The 25,257-nt window shown below is 47.0% G+C and overlaps 1 protein-coding gene across 1 annotated transcript in view; it reads right to left on the minus strand.

Annotated features, from left to right (window-relative positions):
• Window positions 1-327: 327 nt before the first annotated feature.
• HPSE2 (heparanase 2 (inactive)) overlaps window positions 328-25,257 on the minus strand; it is a 159,213-nt gene continuing 134,283 nt past the window's right edge. The window contains exons 9-12 of the mRNA XM_066619044.1: window positions 17,794-17,908; window positions 9,252-9,397; window positions 6,594-6,740; window positions 328-1,945 (exon numbers count right to left, since the gene is read on the minus strand). Of these exons, the coding sequence (XP_066475141.1) occupies window positions 1,780-1,945; window positions 6,594-6,740; window positions 9,252-9,397; window positions 17,794-17,908 (574 nt within the window). The 3' untranslated portion in view covers window positions 328-1,779. The remainder of the gene's footprint in view (window positions 1,946-6,593; window positions 6,741-9,251; window positions 9,398-17,793; window positions 17,909-25,257) is intronic.

The following is a 25,257-nucleotide window of genomic DNA, read 5'->3' on the forward strand; positions in this document are numbered from 1 at the left end:
CGCAAGTTAGGATAGTGCTCATCAATATTTCTGTGGGCATCAACTGTCATGGTTGGTCCCTCACAGGAGCCCAAGGAGATTATCATCAAGAGCATGGCTGCTGCTAGCCAAGGAAACAGAGGAAGGGTTGTTGATATCCCTAGAGAAGCATAGGTATTCCATGGGGTTGGTTAAGACACCCAGGTGAATGCGAATCTTAGCTGCAGGGAGTAGAGGGATGACCCAGAAACCAGGGAGCCAAAGCAAATGTTGCATATGCACAACCACAATGTTCAAATGCACTTAACAACCTTCTGCTTAACAACAGACTGCATATACAATGGTGGTCAAAACACAACCAAGAGGCTCCTAATGAAGCAGTCAGGTCTCTCATAGCCCGTAGCACAGTGTCTGTTTACACAACAAAGAGGCCCTTAATGCAGAGAAGAGCAATCTATCTCCATTAGCCTGTGCAGCCAGTTAGTGTCTGGCAGGGAGAGTCTGTTTAAACAACAAAGGGACTAGACTGGGCTGAATGTTCGCTTAAAGACCTAATCGCATAACAATACATAATCACGTATCCCCGTCATTAAGCGGTGCTCACCTGTAACTCAAAATCTGTTATTTGGATGTCTGTGACTGGTTCCATGAAAACCATCAAAACCTCTGATAATTTCCTTAGAGTTAGGACCCCAACAGAGACCCCAACAGAGACCTCTCCCCAGCTCTTCCAAGAATCATTTTCAATTCTTCAGAAAATATAATTTAATAATTAACATTTACAGCAAATGCTCCCAGGAGGCAGCATTATTGACAGTGGCCAGACCAAACCTCTCTTTCTCCACCCCACAATACCACCGGACTCAAGCAGCTGCAAATGTGCCTATTGTTCTTATCTGGACTGGCATATGCTGTATATCTTTCTTCTGCAGCACAATTGACTGCTTTTTCTCCCGTAAGTGCCTATTCTGGTTTCTGCATTTCCATGTGCTTTGCACAACTTCTTCTATTAACACACGTACTGTACTCTGCGCTTCATCTGATCCGATGTCTAACAGTTGCATTGTTTGCTATACTGCCAGTTGCCAGCAGAGGGCGCGGCTCCCACAGGAATAAAGCCTAAATACCAGCCTTCGGAGCCTGTTGATAGTCATTTAGTAGCTACTGAAGTGATGGGTGCGTCTGGCCTTTGAACATGCTTAATAAAGTTTAGAAGCTCCTCTCTCTCTCTCTCAGGGCCTTTTCACCTGCCCACAAGGTGGCACAAAGTCCCCACTGTAGGATATTCGTCTCTGCAGACGGTGTAGAGTGTAAGATGTTTCCCAGGCTGTCACTGTCATAGAGATGGCTGACAGAGGCAGCTTCCCTGGATCTGTCATCTTGCAGCAAGTTCAAGTTTTCTGACTCTTCCAAGTTTCTGCAGCAGCGTCTCTGTACTCTGCCCTTCAGCGGGATAGCATGCCAGGCAGTTTGTGCTGGCTCTGGAGTAAAGTTCTCTTCATAAACGAAAAAAAAATATGGCTTCAACCAAACTTGGACAGGAGGAGAACATCCGAACAGTTCTTTCTCAGTTCAACATGGAGTAGCCATTGCAATTGATGGTGTCGAGAAGAGGACAGCATGTCATCTGGAAGAGGACTGTGGACAGCCAGTGCTTGCAGACACCCAAAAGGTTTCTCAGAGGCTTTTCCCATCCTCTTTTCCCTGGGCTGTCTACCTAGCCTACCTGAGAAGCAAGCACTTGCCAAGAGATGCCCAAGAAGCCTGTTGGGTTTGTCCCTGGCAGTGGGGTGGGTGAAGCTACCGATATCGGCAGGCCAGAGCATTGACATTCTTCACCACGTAGAAGCTCATGGTGAGTGGTGGGATAACCAGGGTTCGGCCAGGACGAAGGGGGCGAGGCTTCAGGTAAGGCAGGGTTCCATCATCCACCATGGTCAGCAGCTGCCCATTAAGCTGCATCAACCTGCACACAAACAGCAAATTCATGAGACTTGCCAAGCATGGGGTTAAGACTGGTCCCACCTCCAAGGCCTTCAGGAAACAGGCTTGGCTAGGTAATGGGACTGGTGGTAGTGCTCTAAGAGAGCCACATATGTTTTCTACATCAATGATGAAAGACACAAAAACCAACATCCAAGATCGCAGAGCACCAGCTCTCTGACTACAAGACATAGTAGCCAAAGGAATGTGGGCTCTGTGGATGAGGTCACACACACCAGAAAGTTCAGGGGTCGAGCACATCTGAATGGTAACACTCATGCCATACTGGCAGGCAATGTAATTCACTGGCTGAGGGCCAGTGGGAAAGGGCCAGCAGAGCTTTCCCACTGGGCATCAGTCAGTGAATGACAGCACACCATGAGAGCAACAGCTATAACAGTAGTAAACATGCCAGTCAGTGGCAAACACCTAGCCTGTGTTACACGTAGTGTGCCTATGGAAGATGAAGGGTAAGAGAACTGAAAGCACAATCCATACGCTCATGCCTCTTCAAGGGCCAGCTAGCTGAATCTGAACTGCTGGACCTGGAGTTCATGCTGGCTGAGACAGGCCAGCACAGGGGTGGGTGGCAGGAGGAAGGAACAAAGATTGGGAAGGGCATTTTGGATGGGAGAGGGTGGACCAGGAGGTGGATCAGGCTCAGGAAGGGGGTGGAATTGGCTGCAGCAGCACAGGCCGAATCCTAACCCCCCACTCCCAGGCCCTGCAGCCTTATGCGGGCTGCTTGGATCTGCATCAGCAAAATCGCCGGCGCAAATCTGAGTAGCCCCATAGGGGTGGCTTTGTAACATGAGAGTAAGGGGGAAAATATCCCCTTATACCCAGTCGCCCTCCAGGCAGCACCAACCTTATGCTGGATAACCTGCCTGTTCCAGCACAGGTTAGGATTGTTCTGTCAGTCTCCTACAAGGACTGACAGTTCTGTTGTACTCCTTTAACTGCTGCATACTACGCCTTATTTATACTTCCCCAATTAAACTGAGCAGATGCTTAAGGGATATGTTCACCAGTGCACCATGTTGCATGCCTTTTCTTTTTATTTGCCCCCTGTTGTTCTGGCACTCACCTGCAAGTATGCTCTCAACAGACATGCTGCCTCCTCTCAGGACTGTGAATTCACAGTCGTTTCACTGATAAACTATAGTTAAATAAATTGCAAAGCAATGTATTTCTGCTAGGTGTAGGGCCATTTTCTATGCTATCACCTCCACATGCTATGATTGGCAGCATATTCAGGGCAGGTAGGGAAAAGGACTTCTTCAGGCAATAGATAATTCATTTACTGAACTCACTGCCGAAGTGATCATGGCCATTATCTTAAGGAGGGGATTAGCCAAATTCACAGAGGACAAGTAGATCAAGGGCTGCTAGTCATTTTGGCCATCTGGCACTTCCATGATCGAAGGTAGCATATCACTAAATACCAGTTGCTAGGGAGACAATAGCAAGGCCTTTGTTCCCTGCATCTGGGCTGTGCTGGTGCACCTGGCTGGCAACTGTAAGAAAGAGAATGTTGTATCTTATGGCCTTGTTCTTACTCATCATTTACATTGTGACAATAGTAAACTACATGCAGGTAGATAGGGCTGGGCCCAAGACCTCCTGGTGCCTGAGGCATTATGCCAGATACTGTCTCCACCCCCCCTTTATTCAATAATGTGTCAGCCTCTGCTCCTCCCATTCTCCAGTGTTCTAGCTCAGTGCTCTCCTCCCTGCTATATTTCCTCTTCCTCTCAGTCCCTCTCTTCCTTTTCCAATTTGGGGAGTGGAAGGAGAAAGAGGCCTTGTGGAAGCAAGAAGATGGACAGAGATGGGCACCCCCACCAATCTGCTGCCTAAGGCAACCATTTCAGTTGGCCTATTGCATGGGCCAGCCCTGCAGGTAGCTTGCACAAAGTTTTGTTTGCTTTGCTGACATTACCATTAGCAGAGTGCCACTTAGTATTCCGACAACAGGGAACAGCCAACACTCAGTGGTAAAATACCTGTTTGTACTCATCAGGTGCAAGAATATCAGACTTTGACATCTTCAGTGAAAACCTCAGATAGCAAAGCTGGGAGAGATGAACCTTTGAGAACTGGAGAGAGCTTCCAATAGCATAGGCGGTATTATGCTGTCATTGACTTGACCATGGCAGGGTCAAGTGCCATGAGGGCAGGGAAAGTGCCAGGAGTGGGTTAACTGATTGGATTGGCTGAAATCTTATTTTCAGATTAGTCCTGTTAGGCAGTGATGTAGCTAGGGACGTGTGTGGGGTGCAAGTTTCACTGGGTGACATGCACAGGGAGTGGTGACACCACAACTGGCCAAAAAATTTTAAAATCTTGGTATTTTCAAGTAATACCACCATGTTATATATCAATCAATGTGTAATTTCATGCTGAATGCAATGAATCAAACTGAGTTGAAATATCTCTATTCTATCAAAATTTATAGCCACAAAACCAGTTGGGGTGGGGCAATAGTACACAGTGGCGTGTACTAGGATTCACGTCACCCGGTGCGGGAGGCCTGTGCCATGGAAACCTAAATTCAAGACCCTCCACAACCACGAATCTTACTGGGCAACCTTGAGTCAATCCCTGTCTGTCAGCTTAACCTGTCTTGCAAGAATGTTGTGAGGATCAGTGGTGTCACTAGGATTCGTGTCACCCTGTGCGGGAGGCCTGTGCGTCACCCCATGTAGTGGGCGGGGCAACGTCCCAGGTGGGTGTGGTGATGTACCATCACCCTACCCCACTGGTTTTTTGGCTGTACCTTTTGTTAGAACACAGATATTTCAATGTGGTTTGTTCCACTGCATTCTGCATGAAATTATGCATTGATTGATATATAACATGATGGTATTATTCCTCCAAACTCTGATTTTAGTGATTTTGAAAACTTGTAGAGTCTCTCTCTCACACACACACACCCATGTCAACTTACTAACACCTTAACACCGCGACCCACTTTTTAGAATGACAATCTGTCCAGGACCCATTGGAAGTGATGTCATGGCCAGAAGTGACATCATCAAGCAAATTAAAATAAATAATTATAAATTAATTAAATTAAAATAAAATAATTAAATAAGGGGGAGCCAGTCCTGTTCCACCAAGTGAATCTACTCTGAAGTAAGTCCTATTGTGGTCAATGGGGTTTACTCTCAGGAAAGTGTGGGTAGGATTGCAGCCTGTGAGCCCAATCCCATGCATGTCTGTTCTGAAGTAAGTCCCATAGTGGTCAATGGAGCTTACTCTGTAGTCTGCCTGCAATAACAACCCCCCAAAAAGAATCAGTGAGCTCTTCAGCCCTCCCAGTGCCCAGTTTAAATTCTTCTGTATCAGGCACATCAGAATAAAGACCCACCTGGCTTCACAAGTGCAAAATAGAAAACTTTCCCCTTACCATTCTAGCCTCTTTTTTGTTCTTTTTTTTTGGGGGGGGGGCTGCCTTCTGGAGCAGCTCCATCGGATCAGGACCCTTCTGGTGTCCTCACATTCCCCTTTACCTGGTCTGACAACCAGCCAAGGCACGTCTGCCTACTCGCGAGTAAACACGACTGTGAGGCTGCTTTGCTTTCCATAGGGCTCCATAGACTGGGAGGGAGGAACCTCCTTCTCCGGTGTTTTGGGGGCTGCACTCATTGAAGGAGGACCATTCTGACATCCTTAGAGCCTCTCAGCCTGCCTCGACTAAGGCAAGTCCACCTACTGGCGAGTAAACGCGGCCAGGCTCATTTCAGGCTCAGACTTGCAGCTGGGGGGGAGCTTCTCGGGTGTTTTTTTGGGGCTGGATTCATTGGATCAGGACCATTCAGGTGTCGTTGGATTCCTCTCAGCCTGCCCCTTCCGAAAGACTATGGCAAGTACACCTACTCACGAGTAAACGCGCGATACAACTCACTTTCACTTTCCATAGGGCTCCATGCATTTTTTCCTTCCGGTTTTTTGGCCATAAATTTTGAACGAAAGGAGCGATCTCAATTCTGTTTTTTGTACTGCAGTCCACTGGCCATTCCACATCCAACAGTGTATGGCATGATGGGGTAGCTCCTAACCCCGCAATGTTGGCGCATCCTCCCCCCAGGGCGCGTCACCCCCCGGCACGTCACCTGGTGTGGCTCGCACCCCCCGCACTCCCCTAGCGACGCCAGTGATGGTATATCACCACACCCATTGCCTGGTGCATTGCCCCGCCCACTGCATGGGAGGAGGTCCATCATGGGGGTAATGCACTGGCGTCCTGCAACAAATGATGCAAATCCAAGTGACACCACTGCTGTTAGGGAATATGAGAAACCTTGTCAGGGTTGAATAGATTGCCAGAAAACAAGAATTGTTGGCACTCCAGCAGTAGTACAAAGCTGGATGCAAGTATGCAGACAGGCAGCGACAGCAGAGAGAGACGGATGTAGAGGAACCTGAGCAGATACAGTACATTGCAAGAGTGGTGCATGTGCAGATAGGCAATTGAAGTGTTTGGTACAAACATTTTGGTTGAGTCTTTTTATAGTCCTAGTGTGCCTTCTTACTTAAGGGACTGGAGTGCCCTTTGATGTCAACAGGGGGAGGCTGGCATACACATAATGCCACTTCCCTACCCCTCCTGGGACCACAGTGCTCACCTAGAGTGGAGTCCTTCCTGACCATAGGGCTGCAGCACATACTGATGGACAAGTCTGTCCCGAAGGGTCCCCACCAGCTTGATCTTTTTCCGAGATCGATGCAGGTTGATGATGTAAAGCGTGATGGAACCACGGACATAATTGTGGCTGTGAGAGCAAGAGGGAGCAGTTATTGGTAGGGAAAATCATATGCACACTTCTTATGTTACCCCAATGCCCACCCACAGCTGCTTTAAAAAAAACAGCAAGTGCAATTTGTGTGCTGGTTAATTTCAGGGTTGACAACTTCCTTTATTGCTGCATAGATCTCAACACGAGATCACCTCAGTGAGTCACAGAGAATGAGGAGCCGGGGACCAGGGTGTAGGGCAGTACGCAGAACTGTTGCCCTTTGGGTCTAGCTGAATTGTATAACTGTGCAAAGAGCTTCCTGCACACGTACACTTACAAGAGGTTTGCCTGCCATATCACATTCCTCTTGCCTGCCAGAAGGAAATGGCCCCTGAATAAGCTGCAGGTGCTGCCAGTGTGATTGTGTGGACCTAGTACTGCCACAACCCCCATTTCCTCCTCCACACACCCAGTCCTATTTCCCGAGTAAGGTGGGGCTATGACTTGGCTAAGGGAACTAGTATGGGACCTAAGAGAAGCCACAAATCACTGCTGAAACCCCTAATTTTAAACGATGAGAAGGGACACTTCATGACAGCCCCTATCTGGAAAGAACAAGGACCACAGATAATGTTGTATTATTACCTTCGGCCACATATCAATTAACAGCCCAATCCTATCCAATTTTCCAGTGCAGGTGCAGCTGTGCCAATGGGGCATGCACTGCATCTTGTGGTGGGGCAGCAGTCCCAGAGGCCTCCTTAAGGTATGGGAACATTTGTTCCTTTACCCTGGGGCTGCATTGCGACTGCGCCGGTGCTGTAAAATTGGATAGGATTGGGCCCTAAGACAGACTGGCCCAGAGCCTGAAGGATGGCTAGGGCTGGGAAGAGGGAATATTGGAAGAAGAGGTCTTGCCTCACAGCAGGGAGTTGGACTGAATGGTCTTCCATTTCTAGCGTTCTTTTGGTGATGTTGCCTGTGATCACTTTAACCTGTGAGTAGAGGGTGAAAAGCTGGCTGTATGAGAGGTGGGTGCAGTTGCTGCATTTCCAGCTGGTGGGTTGATTCAGTGGGACCTGAACAGTGTCTTCTGCAGCCAGTGCTATGACAATGGCTAGAAATATACAGTTTTAAGGAAATTCATCTGATTGCAGCTGACCTTGAGGTGTGCTACTTGCATGAAGACTGCCTATGAGGGACAACTGACAGGGCAGAAGGATCCATAGATAAAGGAAGCCCCATTCTTGGAGTAATTAAGGGCCCAATCCTATCCAACTTTCCAGCACCAATGCAGCCTCGAGGTAAGGGAACAAATGTCCTGAGACCTTGAGGAGGCCTCTGTGACTGCCTCCCCACCACTGGAAGCAGTGCAAACCCCACTGGCACAGCAGCACCAGCACTAGAAAATTGGATAGGATTGGGCCCTGAGAGAGCTCTTGGAGTGGATTAGAGCAGGAGCCAGGAGATCATAGGCTGAAATCTCAGCTCAACTGTACAAATACATTCACTATCTTTCCACCTCAGGACCCACATCTATAATATCAGGACACTAATGCATGTCCAGGGCAGGATTTTTGTAAGGGTTACAAAGCTAATATTTGGCACTTGGAGCACTTTGGAAATGTGCTTTATAAATGATATCATCATGTCCAAAGACAGACCTACTGGGTTTAAAGGTTTTTGCAATATCTGGAGCATGCTTAGGTAGATATGCCAAAGGCAGGACAGCCAGTTTCCCTTCTCTGTGCACAGCAGTCTCTCCCCCACTGCCCTGGGCATGGGACGGAGCCAAGGTACTATCCACCTGTGTCTGCCTGCCTTTCCTTTCCACCTGCCCAACTGCCAGTTACCTGTCAGTCATTGGCCAAGGCTCCCTCAAGCAGGGGGGAGGCGGAAGGGGAGGCTTGTTGAAAGCATCTGGCCCATGAGAGACCACAACAATAGGGAGCTGTGTGTGCAGGGAAGTCCCAGGCCCTGCAACTCGCAGGATGCTTTGAAAAGGCTTATCACAGAAACACTAGCTAGGTTGGGTGCTCCAAGTGGGGGGAGAGGAGGAACTGTAACCAGACCCCGGGGCCCTTGGGGAAATGTATTCCCTTGATCTTGTCATGATAGAAACTGTGCCACAAAGCCTCTCACCCCAACCCCAGAGATAGCTGCTCTTCCCTGTCATCACTAGTGCCATCCCCACCTCCCATCCACAACTTGAGCAAGAGCGGACATACAATTGTGCATGGCCAGGAGTGGGGAGAGAAAAGCAGGCCCTTGTATCCTGTCTGCAGCAAAGAGCTTCCTGTTTGCTTCAGCAGACAAATCTTTTACATAGGGAGAAAAAGGCAGAACAGGGCATGGGTAAAACCTATTGCCAGGATGGGTGGCACACCAAGTGCCAGTAAGAACTGAGTCCCTATCTGGTCTGGCAGGCATTGTCATCTAGAGGTTGTGGTCAGGGGCCTTGTACTGAGTAACCCTCCTTGGCCTTTCAGTCACCTTGCCTCTGTCCAACTAGCTGTGGCCCCCTCATATGGCAACTCAAATACTTACTTGTGGTAGCTGGTGCAGTGTGCATAGATGCGTAACTTATCACGAATTACCCTGCCAGGGCGAGGTTTCCTCTGCAGCCCAGCTACATGCACAGCAAGCACCCTGGGCCCAACAAGTTGCTTGTAGAGCAGGGACAGCCAGTAATCCTGCATGAAAAAGAGCAGGTGGTTACTCCTGGGGTGTATTTTCTGAAGACCAGCACAGATTAAAAGAAGGATATGCATCTTTCCACTGGTCAACTACTGAGTCCAGTTGCAGCTCTTTGTACTGCCTTCCTCTGGAGCAGTGTTTCTCAAACTGAGGACTGGGACCCACTAGGTGGGTCGCAAACCAGGTGGATCTCCATTCATTTCAATATTTTATTTTTAATATATTGATGCTACCATGGTATGTGGCTGCATTTGAGGGAATGTTATAGACCTGTACTTTTAACAAGCTACTATGCATATTCTTTTAACAGTGATCGTAAATGGGACTTACTCCTGGGTAAGTGTAGGTAGGATTGCGACCTAGGATTGTTAAAAATTTTCTTGCTTGATGATATCACTTCCAGTCCTGACATCACTTCTGGTGGGTCCCAACAGCTTCTCATTCTAAAAAGTGGGTCCCAGTGCTAAATGCGGAACAGCCTGCAACATGGATGCAGCACCAACTTTCAGCGTTGTATCCACTGAAAAAATTCATCTCAGATTTTTTATACTGTATATTTACTGAATTATACTGTATACTTGTGTGGATTTTAATTGTAAGTCACTTTGGAAGCCCACGATGGCTGAAAAATGGGGTGTAGCTATAAATTAAGAAGGATCTCTGGCTCAGGGATACAAGCCTAAGTAAGTTCATTGCACAAATAGCACACATAAAACGAGATACAAGATTTCAGGAAGATATTTCTTTTTCAGAAATGCATAAATAATAATGCCGGATTCAAGGCATGACAGGGCTCCTCTGTTTTCAAGAGCTGTGTAGAAAGCTGAATTTTGAATATGCAGTTCTCTGTGTTAGGAGCACCTGCCCCAAAGCTCCTGTTCATGATCACTGCCCAAGACACATGAGCTCTGTCCCACACTGAACCCCCCAGCGCTACAGCTCGGGTCTATCAGAATGGTTCAGTTGTGCCACTGCAGGGAGTTTTACTGGATGACCCTGGGGGTTCCTTGTGCAGGTGTGTTTAGAGACAGAAGGTGTTGGAAACAGGGTGAATGGGATGATCTGTCATACAATCCTATTAAGCAGACATGCCTGTCTCAAGGCAGAGCCATTACAGGATGCATTCCCAGGGGCCCAGTACAGCTTTACAGCCAGGCTGGGGCTGTGAAATCATGCACTAACCACATGGTGAAGAAATGTTGCTGTAACCTGGCAAGCAGCAGCATAACAGCCCTTTCACCCACATCCCTCTGAGAGCTGTTACTGGTAAACAGAGAAGAACGTAAAATGTCACTTGTGGTTCTGCTCGCCACATTTCATGTCCTGTTCCTTGCAGAAATACATGTTCACGCCTGCAAATGAGATGCAGCCCAACAACAAGGGTGCCATCAGCCACAAGTATAAGAACAATACACAAGCGGGATGCATGTGTGGGGCAGACAGTGTCCTACTGTTAGCCAAGGTACACATAGGGTTTAGTAGCCCATTCCCACAACATAGACTTGTTCTTCAGTTCTGTAGCCTACAGCACAATTCAGAGGTGGAAGAGACTTTTCAAGATAACAGCCAGGTCAACTTATGGAGAACAAAACTGTTCCTAGTTATTCTCCACAGTGGTGAGAGGCCCGAGTCTCACATTAGTGGCTGATGCTGCAGAAAGCTGGGAGTGTCTCACAGGGGATTTATTGCCATTGTCTTCTTGGAGGCCCTGATCTACACTCCTTTCAAGTATCTGATGGCCATGGTTGCCCACACAGGACACAGTATTGGACAGGTCATTAATTTAACCCTCTCTAGCAGGTACAGTGTATTCAAAACACTGGAAGACCCAACTGCCATCTAGTGAAGGAAGAAGGCAATGGCTGCAGAACAGGATGCCAAGTCTATGAAAGGGAAGAATCAACTAATGAGCAAACTTCATTTACACTTTTTGCTGAAGATTTGTCAGGAAACGGCAAGATATTCCAACAACCTGACAGAGTCAGAGGAAGGCAACCCTTTGCTTTTGCTGTCAAAGGGAGAGAAGGGAGATTGCCTGGCACCACTTAACCTCCCCTTGAATGTTACTGAACTTAAGGTGTAAAAGATTCTGCAGTAGAACTGGAAAGGTAAAGAATTCCTTAAAAGTCCTCAAGTAGTTACTGCTTGATGCCAGTTGTAGTTGGTTCTGATAAGATGCAGGAGATGCAAAATGGTTTTTCTGGCTGTTTCCAGCATCTTTTTCTTCTTGGCTGCTAAATCCTTGCAGGTTAAATGCCACTTATTGCTCTGAGGTGAGCCCCAATTTCCCCGTAACTCACTGAAATCACATTTGCTGGGAAGGATAGTTGGCCTCAGTATAGCTCCTGCAGGGCAAGAATCTCCGTGTGGAGTCACAGGTCACCTTATGAGAACTATGGCACTAATTATATAGTATACACAATACAGATAACCCCCTGTATCCATGGATCCAGTATCCACAAATTCAGTTATCCACGGATCTGGGCCCCACCCACACATTACATTACCCCCACATTTGTTTAGGAGTGCTGGAAGCACACGTGTTTCTTGCTTTATCTAGCAACATTCTTGCTTCACTTAAAAAGTTGGCACACAGGCAGCCAGCCTGCATGTTAGAGGGAATCTCACAGAACAGGAAGCAGGAATGCTTTTCAGTGAAGCAAGAATGTCACTTGGTTAAGCAAGAAACAACCATGTTTCCAGCACTCCTAAACAAAAACAAAAGTAATGCATGCAGAGGCTGCTATTAACATAGGGTTCCTCCATATCCACGGGGGGGGGGGGGATGGAACCCCCCACAGATAACAGCAGAGGGCACCTGTATAGGACAGAGTTCCTGATGTTCTCCTTTTTTCCTTTTTCTAAAAGTAGCCAGCAGGGAAAGAGAGGGATTTGCACTGGGGAAACAGCATGGTGGAAATGGTTTTTAAAAATCCTGGCTCAGAACCATGGTTTCAGTCCACACTGGACTCCCTCATAGCTCCTTTTAGAAAAAGAAAAAAGACATTGCAGGATCCAGTCACATATCTCCCACATCATACATAATTTGACCCTGCGGGCAGGACATAATAAAAATACTGAGCATTTATATAACACTTGCTTATGTTGAAAGTGCTTCACATGTAACGTATTGATATAATCCTTACAGAAATGCTGTAAGGGAAAGAAATATTAACCTCATATTCCAGCTGTGGAGATGAGGCTTTGAGGGAGCGGTTTGCCCAATGTAATCTGGTAAGCTCATGGCTAGGGTGAAAATTCCAGATTTCACCAATTTTTTTTTCCCATACTTTCACCAGGTTTGGACCTTCCTACCTTGGGAGGCTCCAACAGTGCACCAGCATCCTCCAAGGACTATGCAGTCATTTGGATGCCATCACCACTGTTCCCTTGTTGTTTTTGACATTTTCTACCAGTTCAAGGCAGAAAAATGACCCATCTGCCTCTACTCAGATTGCAGAGATCCATTGCACTAAGTAAATTCAGAGGCTGCAAGAGTAAAAACCGAGAGTGTGTGGAGGAAGCAGGTCTCCCATAAAGACCTGCAACGGGGTTGACTTCTGAGCTGAATGCTATCAGCATTCACAACTGCACTAAACAAGGGACATTTCACCCCATTTCATATTTCTGGTGGAAGAATTGGGCAGCCCAATCCTAGCTAATTCCCTGTGTGCCAATAATAACTATAGCTGGTACAATCTGAGAGGACCCAGGATGGCAGATCAAGGCCAGAGAGACATGATATCAGCAGTGTTGCTGCTGTCAATATCCTGGCCTCCATCCAACCTCCTCCCAGCCCCAGCCCTCCCCCTCCCTGTCCTGCCCATCCACCCACTCCTCCTTCCTGTCTAGCCCCTGTGCTGACCTGCACTAGGGCTTGTCAGGAGGCCACTGGTTCATGCACTCTGCTGCCCATTGCTTACTACAGCAGCCAGGCTACACTGTATGTGTATCAAGTTTTGCGACAGCCATAAAGGATCTTACGCTGCTGAAATGGCAGCATAAGAGCTGCCATAAGAGAATGGCAGCTCTGGCAGCATAAGAGAAATGGGCCAAAAATCTCTGTGACTCGACCCATAGGTTTAACTGAGCCAGCACCCACTGCAAGATATACTCTCATACCTGTATATGCAACTTTTACATCGAGGTGTAGGGCCCGTATCCAGCCTGACAATCCAAAGGCCGCAAGTTCAAGTCACTGAGACATTAAGCCTTCATGTGAATGAGTACAGATGTGCAACTCTTCTATGCTCTGATAGGATTAAGAAGCTCTATCCCTCTGCCCTACAGAGTGTATGTTTGTAGTGGTGTTTGAAGACACTGTCTTTTATGTTTGATCTACAACAGGAACAGAGTTGAAAGTGTTGGCAGGCTGAATTATCCCTGGATCTCTGCGCTACTTGAGAAGAGCCACATGAGCTTGGCTGTCATAGTATCTACTTCAGCAGAGCATCTCTGGGCTAGGGCATTCATTCCTATTGAGCTGGATCTGCTGTGGCACAGAAAGCAAAGGAACTGAGCTCCTGCAGGCCGCCTAGCCCGAAACTGTCGCCAGCTGATGGGCAGCCAGGCCAAGGCAGTGATTGATGCTGTGGCTTCTCTCAGCAGCCGAGGGTCTGCACAAAGGAAAGGCAGCATGTGGAAAAGTCTTTGTCACTGACTTAGTGGGAGGATTCAGTTTCACATCCCAGCCGTCCTGCATAGGTCCAAGCAGCTGCTTTCATCTCACTGATAGCTCCCACGGGAAAAGAGCAGCCGCCACACCTCACACCAGGTTCACAGGCCGGCCTTGCTGAGCCTTGCTGTTGCTGACACTTTAAAACCCCTCTAGCAACTCACCTGCTCTGGGCAGGAAGAAAGATATTGGCTAAAAAGCAAAGGGAGATTGTGAAAAAAAAGAGAGAGACATTCATGCTAATGGACAGAGAATAGGGAGCAGGGAACACAGAGTCCACCTCTGTAGTAGGATAATTAATTTGAAATCCTTGCAAATCCCACTGGAAGCTTAGTCCGCTGTACAGTCCCAACAACTTGGATCTATCTGGGCCCCCTACACTCTCCGTCTTTCTGGTACAGAAGAGAAGGCAACTGACATTTTGGACCTGATCTGTCATCACATTCAACCTTTGTTGTGGGACCATGCAACATAGCTTCTTCTGTATGTGTTCCCTGGTCCCATGGGCATGACTGTACCGAAACTGAGTCTGCAAATTCATTTTACATCCTGCCTTCCTCCCCACCATTTAGCAACTACTCTGATAAATTTTTTTTATCTTCTGGAACTAGGCTTCAGGAATGGGGTCTCCAGACATCCCCTCCTGTACCTTTCTGTGATAGAATTAAAACTGAGGTTTAGGCGGGCCTGCATAACAAGAACCCCAGAACATACCAGTATGGGAACTATAACATGCTTTGGCACTACAGAGTCACCCAAAGAACATTCTGGGCAAAAAAAAAAAAATGTATGAAGGAACTATATTTTCATAATGCCTGAAGATGTGAAGCAGAAGTTGACAGACCCAACAGCTGATTAGCTGTGAGATGACTGTGTAAGCCCATGGCCACCCAGGGACAGACAACAGCTGAGCTCAAAGTTCCAGGCGAGACGTTTCGTCTCAGAATGTGGGAGACAGGTTGCACAGTCAAATGAGGGGCAACCTCCCCATCCAGTCTTTACTGATTTTGATGCTACTACCAAGCTGGAGGTTGTGGCTGCAGTGCTCTTCTTGGCAACCGACAGCGGCTGCCTGTGATTTCTTCCCCACAATCTTGCCCTTTAAGTGACATGACCTGGTCAAGTAATGTTCCAAGGCATATTCTGAGAAAAAGTGGCAGTCCCCACAGGGGATCGGGAAACATGTGGGAGCATTTTGGTTTAGCCCTAGGACTAGACTGTATGTGACGAGAAACTCCTTGCTTAAAGAGAAAGAGCCATAAGATTTGTGGGAAGAAGAGAGATGATGCATATGGGAGACAATTTGAGAGGAAAAAGGTCTATGAAATTAAGGGCCCAACCTTATCCAACTTTCCAGTGCCAAAGCAGCTGCAATGCAACTCCAATACAAGGAATTAATTGTGCCCTTACCTTGAAGAAGATCCTGTGACTGCAGGATGCAGTCTACTGGTACAGCTGAATCAGTGCTGGAAATCTGCATAGGATTGAGCCCTACGATGTTTTTAATGTCTGCATTGGAGAGACACACTCTTGTTGTTCCCCTGCCTCTGGAGCATGTTGGGAATTGGGAAATGTAGACCAGCATGTTCCATAGAGCAAAGACAATGATCCTGTTTTAGACTGGGGACATGCCGTGGGAAATTTAGCCAATCAAGCACAACAGATCCAAATTGGCCATGTTCAATCCCAAGGTGGTGCAGATGACAGGAGGGGGAACAGCACTCAGATGTCCTCAATTGTATAGTCTGGCTGCTGCCTGGGGGAGCATGCTCTTGGAAAGTTTGAAGGGTGAACACGATCTGGGGGGGTGCCCATGCTCCCAAACCAGCCACTGAGAAGGCTTTCTGGGCATGACGGCGAGCACAGCTCAGTGCATTTTTACCCAGCCCCTAGATGACTTTGGAATTTAACAAAAGAAAAGGAATGGATTTTTTTTTTTCCATTTTTCTCAATATTGAAAAGGTGTGGTTTTCCCCCCAGTTCCTTACATGTTCAACAGCAACAAATGGAAAATATTCCTTTAAATAAACAAACACTTTGCAATTGTTTCCTTCTAACAGTTTCCTTTACAGTGAGAAGCTAGGAGAGACAATTTGAAGATTTGGGCTGTTGAACTGGGGGAGGGGAGAAGGAGAGTTCAGTAAAACAGAGCGGACTCCTGAAATGCTGGGGTCTGTTTGTGGGTGGAATCTGAACCTCTAAACTCAGCTGCAAAAGAATACAAAATCTACAGCTCATTACAAGCACAGCTCAGCTTTTGTGGCTGCCCTTCTGCTTCCCAGATCCCTCCGCCCCTTGCATTCCAACGGCCTGCTGGCAGTGTCTCTCCGATTGGTACCCTGGACCAGGCTTGTAAATTCCTGGCCGGGGAGATCCAGAGCTTCTCGGTGCTGCCAAGAGTTCTACTTGCAAGGTGTAGAATTTATTAGACTGAAAAAAGATGAAAAGAAAACCTGCTTAAAGACCTTTTACATACGGTTTCCTTATTAGAGTCCTGAGCACTTGGAACAGCAACTGCCTCAGCCTTTTTGAAGAGCTACAAATGAGCGGGTTTGCTTTAAACTGCAGGGAACTGCCCTGCTGTGTGAAGCTGTGAACTCCTTTCACCTTTGTTCCTATAAATCTAAACTTCATTCAGTGCCATTCTCCTGAAGCTTTAGTCTTTCCCCAAGGAGCTGGTTGCCTCTGCTTTGGTTGTTCAAACCGAATGTTTTCAGAACTCTTCTCCTGCCCTCCCCTCCTCATGTGCCTTGACTTGCATGCCCCTCCCCAAAGAGCCCCTGACTTTCCTGCTCTGGTGCACCCCATGAGGGTCCCATAGAGACTCTCATGATGGACCAAGTTTCAGCTCCAGAGGTAACCCTGCCCATCTGCTTTCAACATGTTGTGCTTGACATTAACTAATGTCTCCTATTAGCACTGAAAGAAACCAATCTGGAAAAATGTATTTTCAAGCCGAGTTCAAACAGGCCACAAGGAGCAGTGGATTTTCAGCTGCGGGTAGAATTTTTTTTCTTTTGTTTTTTTGTGGTGCAGCCAAGAGTCTGAGGAACAGGTCAAGGGCACAGAAGTCAAACACAAATCCCCTGATTTACTGACTGGTAACAGGAAAGGGAGAGAGAAAAACACAGTCTGATATGGTAGAGACACTGCAAGGGCAACCAAGGAAGGAACAAGCAGATGCATGAGGCGGGGGCAGAAGAGAAGGGTGGGTGCTGGATTGCACACCTCATATTGGTGAGAAAAGTACCGTAGCTGGCCTCAGCCTGAAACAGCAGAGACATTGAGCGGTGGATGGGAACTGAACAAATGGGTGAATGGAAGACAGAGAGAGGCGCCACAGCAGGAGAAAAGTACCAGAAGAACTGCAAAGAGGATGGGAACGGAGGAAACAGAGGGGGAGCAAAGTGGGAGAGAAAGGAACAGCCACCTAGGACAGTGGGGAGGGAAACCAACAGACCTGGAGGGCAGAAATCCTATGGGAGCTGACAGGTAAAGGGGCAGGTTCAGGTAATACAGGAAGTTGCCTTAGACTGAGTCAGGCCATTGCAGGCTGTTGGTTGGCAGCAGCTCACCAGGGTTTCAGAAAGGAAAGTCTTCTCTGCCCTACCTGGAGAAGCCAGCGATTAAATCTGGGGCTTCTGCATGCAAAGCAGGGGGTCTACCACTGAGCTCCTGGTTCCTCCCCAAACACAGAGCACCATGTCACACACCTACCGGCAGTGGGTTGAAGTTCTGGTCCACAAGGTAGTTGTGCCCGTGATCAAAAAATGAGTGCCGCATCACCGCATCAATGCCTTGGCTGGCCAGCATTCCAAGAGAGTTCAGCCACCTGGCAAGGGGCAAGGGAGCAGAGGACTTATCAGTATTCACAAAAAGCAGTCGCTGTGGCTCTCCCCAAAGTGCTTCTGCCTCTATCTCGCAGGTTCTTTAAGGATGATGCTAGTGCTGGAAAATTGCTGCCACATCGCAGAAGAACTGAAGCATGACAGTAGATTTTTACACCCTAGGTACTAGCTTTCTTCTTTTATTTATTTCATTTTGATCTCATTCTTCCTCCAGGGAGCTAAGACAGCATGCATGCCCCCATCCCACATTTTCCCCATAACAACCCTCGAATGTGGTTTAGGCGAAGGGACAGTGACTTAGCCTAAAGGTTAGCCTAAAGCCTAAAGCCATTTAGTTTCATGGATGAGTAAAGACTGCAATTGTTTCCACAGTAGCAGTCTAGAATTTCTGTCCTTTATTCAGGTCCCAATTCTACTGGGGCTCTGTCCTGCCGGAACTAGTGTTCCAGCAGTACAAGTTCCTTTATGACAGTGTGAAAACTGGCCTGCTGTTGTGCACTTTTGAGCCACTGCTGCAAATGGCCAGAGGGAAAGAGCATATGGCAGCAGCTCTGAGAGGCTCCACTAGTGCCAGTAATTTGGCAGTGGGGCAGGTTGCAGGCAAGGAGGGGAAACAACAGAGTGTGTGGGAGGAGGGAGTGGATAAGAACACACATAAGAACATAAGAACAGCCCCACTGGATCAGGCCATAGGCCCATCTAGTCCAGCTTCCTGTATCTCACAGCGGCACACCAAATGCCCCAGGGAGCACACCAGATAACAAGAGACCTCATCCTGGTGCCCTCCCTTGCATCTGACATTCTGACATAACCCATTTCTAAAATCAGGAGGTGGCACATACACATCATGGCTTGTACCCCGTAATGGATTTTTCCTCCAGAAACTTGTCCAATCCCCTTTTAAAGGCGTCTAGGCTAGACGCCAGCACCACATCCTGCGGCAAGGAGTTCCACAGACCGGCCACACACTGAGTAAAGAAATATTTTCTTTTGTCTGTCCTAACCCGCCCAACACTCAATTTTAGTGGATGTCCCCTGGTTCTGGTGTTATGTGAGAGTGTAAAGATCATCTCTCTAGCCACTCTGTCCATCCCATGCATAATTTTGTATGTCTCAATCATGTCCCCCCTCAGGCGTCTCTTTTCTAGGCTGAAGAGGCCCAAACGCCGTAGCCTTTCCTCATAAGGAAGGTGCCCCAGCCCTGTAATCATCTTAGTCGCTCTCTTTTGCACCTTTTCCATTTCCACTATGTCTTTTTTGAGATGCGGCGACCAGAACTGGACACAATACTCCAGGTGTGGCCTTACCATCGTTTTGCACAATGGCATTATAATATTAGTCGTTTTGTTCTCAATACCCTTCCTAATGATCCCAAGCATAGAATTGGCCTTCTTCACTGCCACCGCACATTGGGTCGACACTTTCAACGACCTGTCCACCACCACCCCAAGATCTCTCTCCTGATCTGTCACAGACAGCTCAGAACCCATCAGCCTATATCTAAAGTTTTGATTTTTTGCCCCAATGTGCTTGACTTTACACTTACTGACATTGAAGCGCATCTGCCATTTTGCTGCCCATTCTGCCAGTCTGGAGAGATCCTTCTGGAGCTCCTCACAATCACTTCTGGTCTTCACCACTTGGAAAAGTTTGGTGTGATCCGCAAACTTTGCAACCTCACTGCTCAACCCTGTCTCCAGGTCATTTACGAAGAGGTTGAAAAGCACCAGTCCCAGGACAGATCCTGGGATCCAGCAGCAGTTGTGCACACTGGATATTATCCCCCATTTTTCTGCCCACCCTGCCCCCAGCTCTCCTCAGACTTGCACCAGCTATGTAGCTGGTATAGGTATAAAGAAACCCACAGACAATCAGGTAGCCTACTGGGGGTAAGAAAAAAATATTTTTACTTACCTCCTGCAGGCTGTTCAATCCTCCCCCATCACAGCATGCAGTGGAGCCACTGTTGGCACAGTTGCATACTATAATGTGACGGAGGATAGAATTGAGTAGTCTTTTACAGATGGTGCCTAGGCGTCCAGGGGGGTTCCATTCCCAGAATTCCTGAGAATGCTGAAACTCACAGATAAACAAAGCTGCAGGTCAGGGCACCCAACCCTCTCAATGCGACAGGAACTGTGCTCAGGCTAATGTCTCTGAAAGGCTTTAAACCTATCACTTCTGGGTTTTTGTGGAAAATTGGATGTGATTAAGGCCCTCAGGAGGCCTCAGAAGGCATTCTGAGGGTTGGGGAAGCTGCACGTGGCCTCCTCAGCTCTCAGAATACCCTCCAGATGCAACTGCAGCACAGCTTCAGTTGCGTTTGGAGGGTACAGGCTGGGTCTCAATGCGGGTCGAGGGACCCGTGTTGAGTCTAATTCGCGGATTAAAAATCCACAGATGATGTGGTCCGACCTGTACTTTTTTCAAGAAGAGTCTGGTCCAACAAGAAGCTGACGGAACATACCAAGATCCAGGTCTACAGAGCTTGCGTCCTGAGTACACTTCTGTACTGCAGCGAGTCATGGACTCTTCGCCCACAACAGGAGAGGAAACTGAGCGCTTTCCACATGCGCTGCCTCCGACGCATCCTCGGCATCACCTGGCAGGACAAAGTTCCAAACAACACAGTCCTGGAACGTGCTGGAATCCCTAGCATGTATTCACTGCTGAAACAGAGACGCCTGCGTTGGCTTGGTCATGTCGTGAGAATGGATGATGGCCGGATCCCAAAGGATCTCCTCTATGGAGAACTCGTGCAAGGAAAGCGCCCTACAGGTAGACCACAGCTGCGATACAAGGACATCTGCAAGAGGGATCTGAAGGCCTTAGGGATGGACCTCAACAAGTGGGAAACCCTGGCCTCTGAGCGGCCCGCTTGGAGGCAGGCTGTGCAGCATGGCCTTTCCCAGTTTGAAGAGACACTTTGCCAACAGTCTGAGGCTAAGAGGCAAAGAAGGAAGGCCCATAGCCAGGGAGACAGACCAGGGACAGACTGCACTTGCTCCCGGTGTGGAAGGGATTGTCACTCCCGGATTGGCCTTTTCAGCCACACTAGACGCTGTGCCAGAACCACCTTTCAGAGCGCGATACCATAGTCTTTCGAGACTGAAAGTTGCCAATACAAAACAACATCACTGTCAACCAGTTGTATTCTGTATTGCCCTCCCATCACTTTCCAGACCTGATTTGTGATGAATTTAACTTTAAAACACAATTGCAGTGCCAGTTTAACTGCCACTTAAGTGGAGACATTACTGAAGTTTTTCTGTGCTGATGTGTTTTTAAATTCTTCTTCCATGTGGCACCTCTCCATTATTGCTTCAATGCAGTCCATGAATTGCCATTTAGTTGCTCCTGAATTAGTCTGTTCTTGTTCCTGTTCCTAGGGAGGGGGGGATCGACTTAAATTATTTCATTTTAAATTTGAAAACAGCACTATTTTGCAACACCCAAAATAAAAATAATGGCAGGAAATTGGCAATTCAACCTGTCACCTTGCAGGAGCAGGAACAGACTAAATAAGGGGCACTTCATCAGTAAGGCCACTGTCACGCTGAACAGTACATAATTACAGCCCAATCCTATGGGCTCATCAAGCTGGACAAACTCGCATTCCACCAATGCTGGCTGCCTAATGGCAGCTGTAAAATCACTTCTGGCAGCATGCAAAGTAGTGTGCTGCCAGAGTGCTGATGGGAAGGCTGGAGCACAGGCCGGAGCCTTCCTGTGCATGTTACTGGATGACTGGTAACCCACTGGAGCAGGTAAGACAGTGGGGGAAGCAGGAGGGGGTGGGGGAGGGTGGAATGGGGGGCAGGGTGGGGACAAAACTGGGCAGGGAGGGCACAGAATGGGGGCAGGTAGGCTGTGGGAGGCATGGCTGTGGTAACAGTGCTCACCAGATCCTATCCCCTCTGGCAGAAGCCTCCCCACCCCCTTTCTCTCCTTACACCAGTGAAATAATTGGCACATTGGGCAGCAGGAGGCTTATGGTGGTGCAAGGGGATGCAGGTGGGGGAGGGGAATTGAGCTGTCAGATGTATAAATGGCAAAGATGAACCTTCTAGTTCCAGTCGCTGACTTTTGATGAACAGGTCTAACTTCAAAGTATACATTAGAGAAGGTTTGGTTATGGGGACAGGTTGCATTGCCAGCACTACGTTCAAACGCACATGGAACTACTACTGTAATTTTAAATCCAGCTAATTATCAAAGGGTTTGTGTGTACAAGAAAAGCAGCATCAAGGAGTTCGACTGTGCAAGTAATTCCAAACCAGTCTTCCCTTTCCAAGCCCAGCACTCTACCCACTACAGTACACCAAGTTTTTCTGGCCTGCCTACACCCTGTTTAGCCCCCACCCCACCTTTACAGCAAGAGAAACACAAGTGTTTTTCAAGAGTTAGATGTTAATGTGATACAATGTTGTGGAAATGTCTGGTGAAATCTACTTTTGGGAACAAAGTTAATGCTACACATTTTTTCCTCTTCCATTAAAGGCTATGTTGGAATTACTGCACTCAGTTATATAGATCCCAGCTGAGATCTTCAGCGATAGCCAAAAAGCCAATTCCACAACTATCTGTGATGGTCCCTGAGGAGAGTGTGAAGTAAAGCTGTTGCACAGGAATAAAATGCAAGAAGATCATTCCATCTTATAAAATATTTTATGTACTTGCTTATTTCAGTTCTGAAGCTGCATTCCCATGAACACTTATATGGGAGGAAGTCCCACTGATTTCTGAGAAGACATGCACAAGATTGAGCTGCATACCTAAGACAAAGCCCAAATAAACACCCAAGTAAATCCAGGTAACTGATGGGTGACAGCAGCCATCTTGAAATTATCTCTTCACAAAATAATGGAACACAAGTTAGCATATCAAGGCTGCTTCACATGCTAGAACCAAAAGTGGTTTTCTGATTTCCATCACAGATCCATCACATTTCTGAAGGGCAATCGCATATCTGAAAGCAACAAAGCCTCTCCAAATTAGCTGTGATTCGTCAAGGGCCCGAGATACTTAGATTGCAGGTGTGATGTAGCATCTAAGATACTGAGCTGTGAATCAGTACGTCCCTGGTTCCAATCTTAGCTCAGCCATTAATTCACTAGATGACCATAAGCAAGTCTCACCATCAGCTCCCCAGCTTGCAACATGGGGATAAAAATACTATCTTACATGTAAGGACTGTTGTAAAGGTTGCAACATGATAATACATGCAAGGTACTTTGAATGCTCAAAAGCACTGTAAAAATGTTGAATATGGTTGTAAGTTTACAACATGTTTTGAGGAATGTAGATGTTACTTAAACGCAACAGACAAGACTGGTAGAAGGAGATCAGAGGTGAAATGACTTTTGCTGTAGCGTGTAAAGGATTCCGCAGTAACGTAAGTTGCCTAAACTACTAAGAGTCCTGTGATTCCTTAAAGACTAGCAAGTATAGTGTGGCACAGAACAGGTACACATCATGGGTACATTTGCCAAAGTGAGCACTGGTTCATGAAAGTTGATGACACAATAAAGATGCTACAAACTCTTTGTTCTTTTTTGCTACAAACGACCGAAGGTCAATCAGCATAGTGCAAGTGGAAAGGGGGCCTTAACTCTTCCTCTTGCCCCATCTCTTGGACTTAAAACACTCTCCTGAAGTTGCTACTAGCCACTGTGAGGACAAAAAACAGGATACAATAGCACACAGGATGGAGACAATTAAGCTAGGGAAGCAGTGGGGGGCGGGAAGGTTGACCCTCCCAGTTCCATGGTTCTGATCCAAATTCCATGGTTCTCACCACAGCTGCTTTTAGTGAAAGTAAAAGACACTGGGAGATCTGGCCACAGTTCTTGTGCATTATGTGTAGTTTGGCCTTAACACACACGGCTAACCTTCTGGAATGAGCTATCATGTATCTCTTCCAGTTTCTGATGATGTCTGAATAATCTTGATCATTGAATACTTTTGTTACTAGATGAACTTTTCATGATCCAATACAAACCAGTCATTTCTATATATGCATAGTTTCCATTTCTATTGGAGATGCTAAAACAGATGTTAAGAATTTTGACCTTTTCAGGGTAATAAGAGCTACTAATTTTGAAGTTAATAAACGTCAGGTCATAGTTACAATGCAAACACCTTTGAAGATGTGCAATACAGTACCTTCACTGGCTCAACAAAGTAATAATTATAAATAATTAAAACTGCAAACTGGTTTCTTCAACTCCTACAAATAGCATGTGAACTGCCACAGAATGACCCCAAACACAGGTTTAAACCCAATACTAATTAAAATACAAAATTAAATTCGCACCAGTGTACATAAATGAACTCATTTAGGGAGGATGGACCTCTACACTAATTTCTGTTGATGAAACTGACTCCAACATGTGAAACCCCATATTCCCCCTGGGTCCCCTTTTTGTGGACTTAATAACATGAGCTCCATACTCTGCAAATACCCCATGAGATTTCCTCAGCTTGTTTTATTTTATATAATATATATGACAAATTGCCAAGACTGCCCTTCTCTCCACCTCGCAGACCTGTGACCCATGAGATCACCTTCCCGCCTACCACCAAGAGGAAGAGACACTCATTTCCTAAGTGGGCAGTCAACGAATGCTAGCACGAGATGCCAAACTCAGCCTCCTGGGTTCTACAATGAGGTAAAAAAATCTGAAAATTTAGTTTCATAATAGAAAGGAAAAACTAGAATTCAATGTGCATTTAAGGGCACAATTAGGTAAGACATGAAGTCCATAACCAGATCTCCCACTGGTTTTCTTTCAAAGTTAAAAGCAGGTCTGATTCAGATCAAGACAGAGACACTGGGGGAGCAGGGTTAAGTAATTTCCCTGCACCATTTTCCAGACAGAAATTGCCCTTCCTCTGAAAGTGCAATTTGAAAAACACACAGGTGCTACAGGGGTACTTGTGTGTAAGGGAAAAAGGTTAACCTCTCACATCCCATATCCCAATCCAAACTGCCCCGCCAACCTAAGCAGCTTTTGAAAATCTAGTCATGAGTCTTCTATCGTCTCATCTAGTTTGGTTTTACAGTGAGTACGCTATGAGTAAGAACTAATATTGTGTGGGGAGAGAGCACTGTGGGGGAGTACTACTTCAACTGGTAAACAAGGTGACAATTTGTGCAGAATGGAGGAAAAAAATACACATCGCTTTGGGTGTTCCTTGCATGTGACAGAGCCAGGCTGTGAAAGAGCCAACTCAAAAGAACTGAAAGGATCTCCATTTTGGAGAAGGACAGCCATGAAATGAAATGAAATAAAAAGAGATGGAAAGCAACCTTGCTGAATCACCTTCACTG

Source organism: Tiliqua scincoides, chromosome 3, assembly GCF_035046505.1.
Source record: "Tiliqua scincoides isolate rTilSci1 chromosome 3, rTilSci1.hap2, whole genome shotgun sequence".
In the NCBI taxonomy this organism is placed as follows: Eukaryota; Metazoa; Chordata; class Lepidosauria; order Squamata; family Scincidae; genus Tiliqua; species Tiliqua scincoides.